This window comes from Austrofundulus limnaeus, unplaced genomic scaffold, assembly GCF_001266775.1.
Source record: "Austrofundulus limnaeus strain Quisiro unplaced genomic scaffold, Austrofundulus_limnaeus-1.0 Scaffold1, whole genome shotgun sequence".
Lineage (NCBI taxonomy): Eukaryota > Metazoa > Chordata > Actinopteri > Cyprinodontiformes > Rivulidae > Austrofundulus > Austrofundulus limnaeus.
The window spans coordinates 8,904,273-8,905,447 of NW_013952403.1; the positions used below are offsets into that span (position 1 = coordinate 8,904,273).

The 1,175-nt window shown below is 48.4% G+C and overlaps 1 protein-coding gene across 1 annotated transcript; it reads right to left on the reverse strand.

Annotated features, from left to right (window-relative positions):
• Positions 1 to 242: 242 nt before the first annotated feature.
• On the reverse strand, positions 243 to 1,102 carry tmem126a (transmembrane protein 126A). Its single transcript, XM_014003573.1, has one exon. The coding sequence runs from the start codon at positions 955 to 957 to the stop codon at positions 343 to 345; it is 615 nt and encodes a 204-aa protein (XP_013859027.1). The 5' UTR covers positions 958 to 1,102; the 3' UTR covers positions 243 to 342.
• Between the last annotated feature and the right edge of the window lie 73 nt (positions 1,103 to 1,175).

A 1,175-nucleotide genomic window follows, 5' to 3' on the forward strand; every position in this document is an offset into this window, starting at 1 on the left:
CCCCTATTAGTGCTTTAGGGGAACTGTGCCCACCACTGTGTAGAACCAACTGCCCCTCTAATTTGTCCCACACCAGCATCAGACCTTTCTTCCCCATAGGTTTAATGGTTTTATTTTACCTCTCATCATATTTAACCCCTTTATTTGTTATTGTTATGATTTCTTGTGTTCAGTACTATCCTTTATATTTATATTGTTTACAGCCCTTTGGCCAATGACGTTCAAATGTGCTACACATAAAATAGATTTAAAGTTCTTTTTTAATTTTTCAAAACAAAAACAAACAATCTGTGGGTAAACCAGATTCACATCAGTTTAAAACATGTTTGATTTCAGTTCAGTTTAATCTCCCAACTCTTCCCCTTTGCTGGAGGTTGTCTGTGCAAGCTTGATGTAAATCTGAAAGTGCCTGGAGCCCATGTAGCCCCCGAAGGCGGCCTGAATGACGATGACTGGCATCATTTTCCTGAAGATCGGTTTGGAGACGTCCATGCAGTAGCGCATAATGTTGCCCTTCTGGGGCAGGGGGGCCGAGCTGTACCTGGCCGCGAGCCCGAGGTTGGCAGGCAGAGCCAGGACGATGGGGTAGAGTCCACCAAAGACCACTCCGATGAGCGCGCCGCGGATCACTGAGCAGCTCGGACAGTTGAGGTCTCCGGCCAGCAGCGGGTTGCTGATAACCACCTGGTACATAGCGGTGGTGGTCAGGAAGGGCAGCACCAGCATCGGCAGGCTGGAGGACAAGCGGGCCTCCTGCACGTTCAGAACCCTCCGATACAGGCTGTTGGAGATCAGGCCCGCGAGCCCGGCGTTTCCTGCCAGGTACAGCGGTGCATACGTGAAGAATTTCTGATCACCCTCCGGCAGCTTCTCGAAATTCTTCATCAACATTTCGGCGATCATGGTCCGCGTGACCGATTGGCGAGGCTCGCCGCTCTGCTCCGTGTTTTCGATCATCTCTGGAGAAAGAGTTGCAGCAAAAATACCGGTTAGAAAAAGCTCGGTGTAATAACATGTAGTTCAACCAGGCACATTCTAATGTCAGAGCAATGACGGGGCGACGCCATGCAATTTACCCAGAATTCATTGTTTTCTTCTTCTTCTTGTTTTTTTTTTTTTTTTTGGCGGTTGGCAAACAACGTTAAGGTGCATTACTGCCATCTACTGATGTGGAG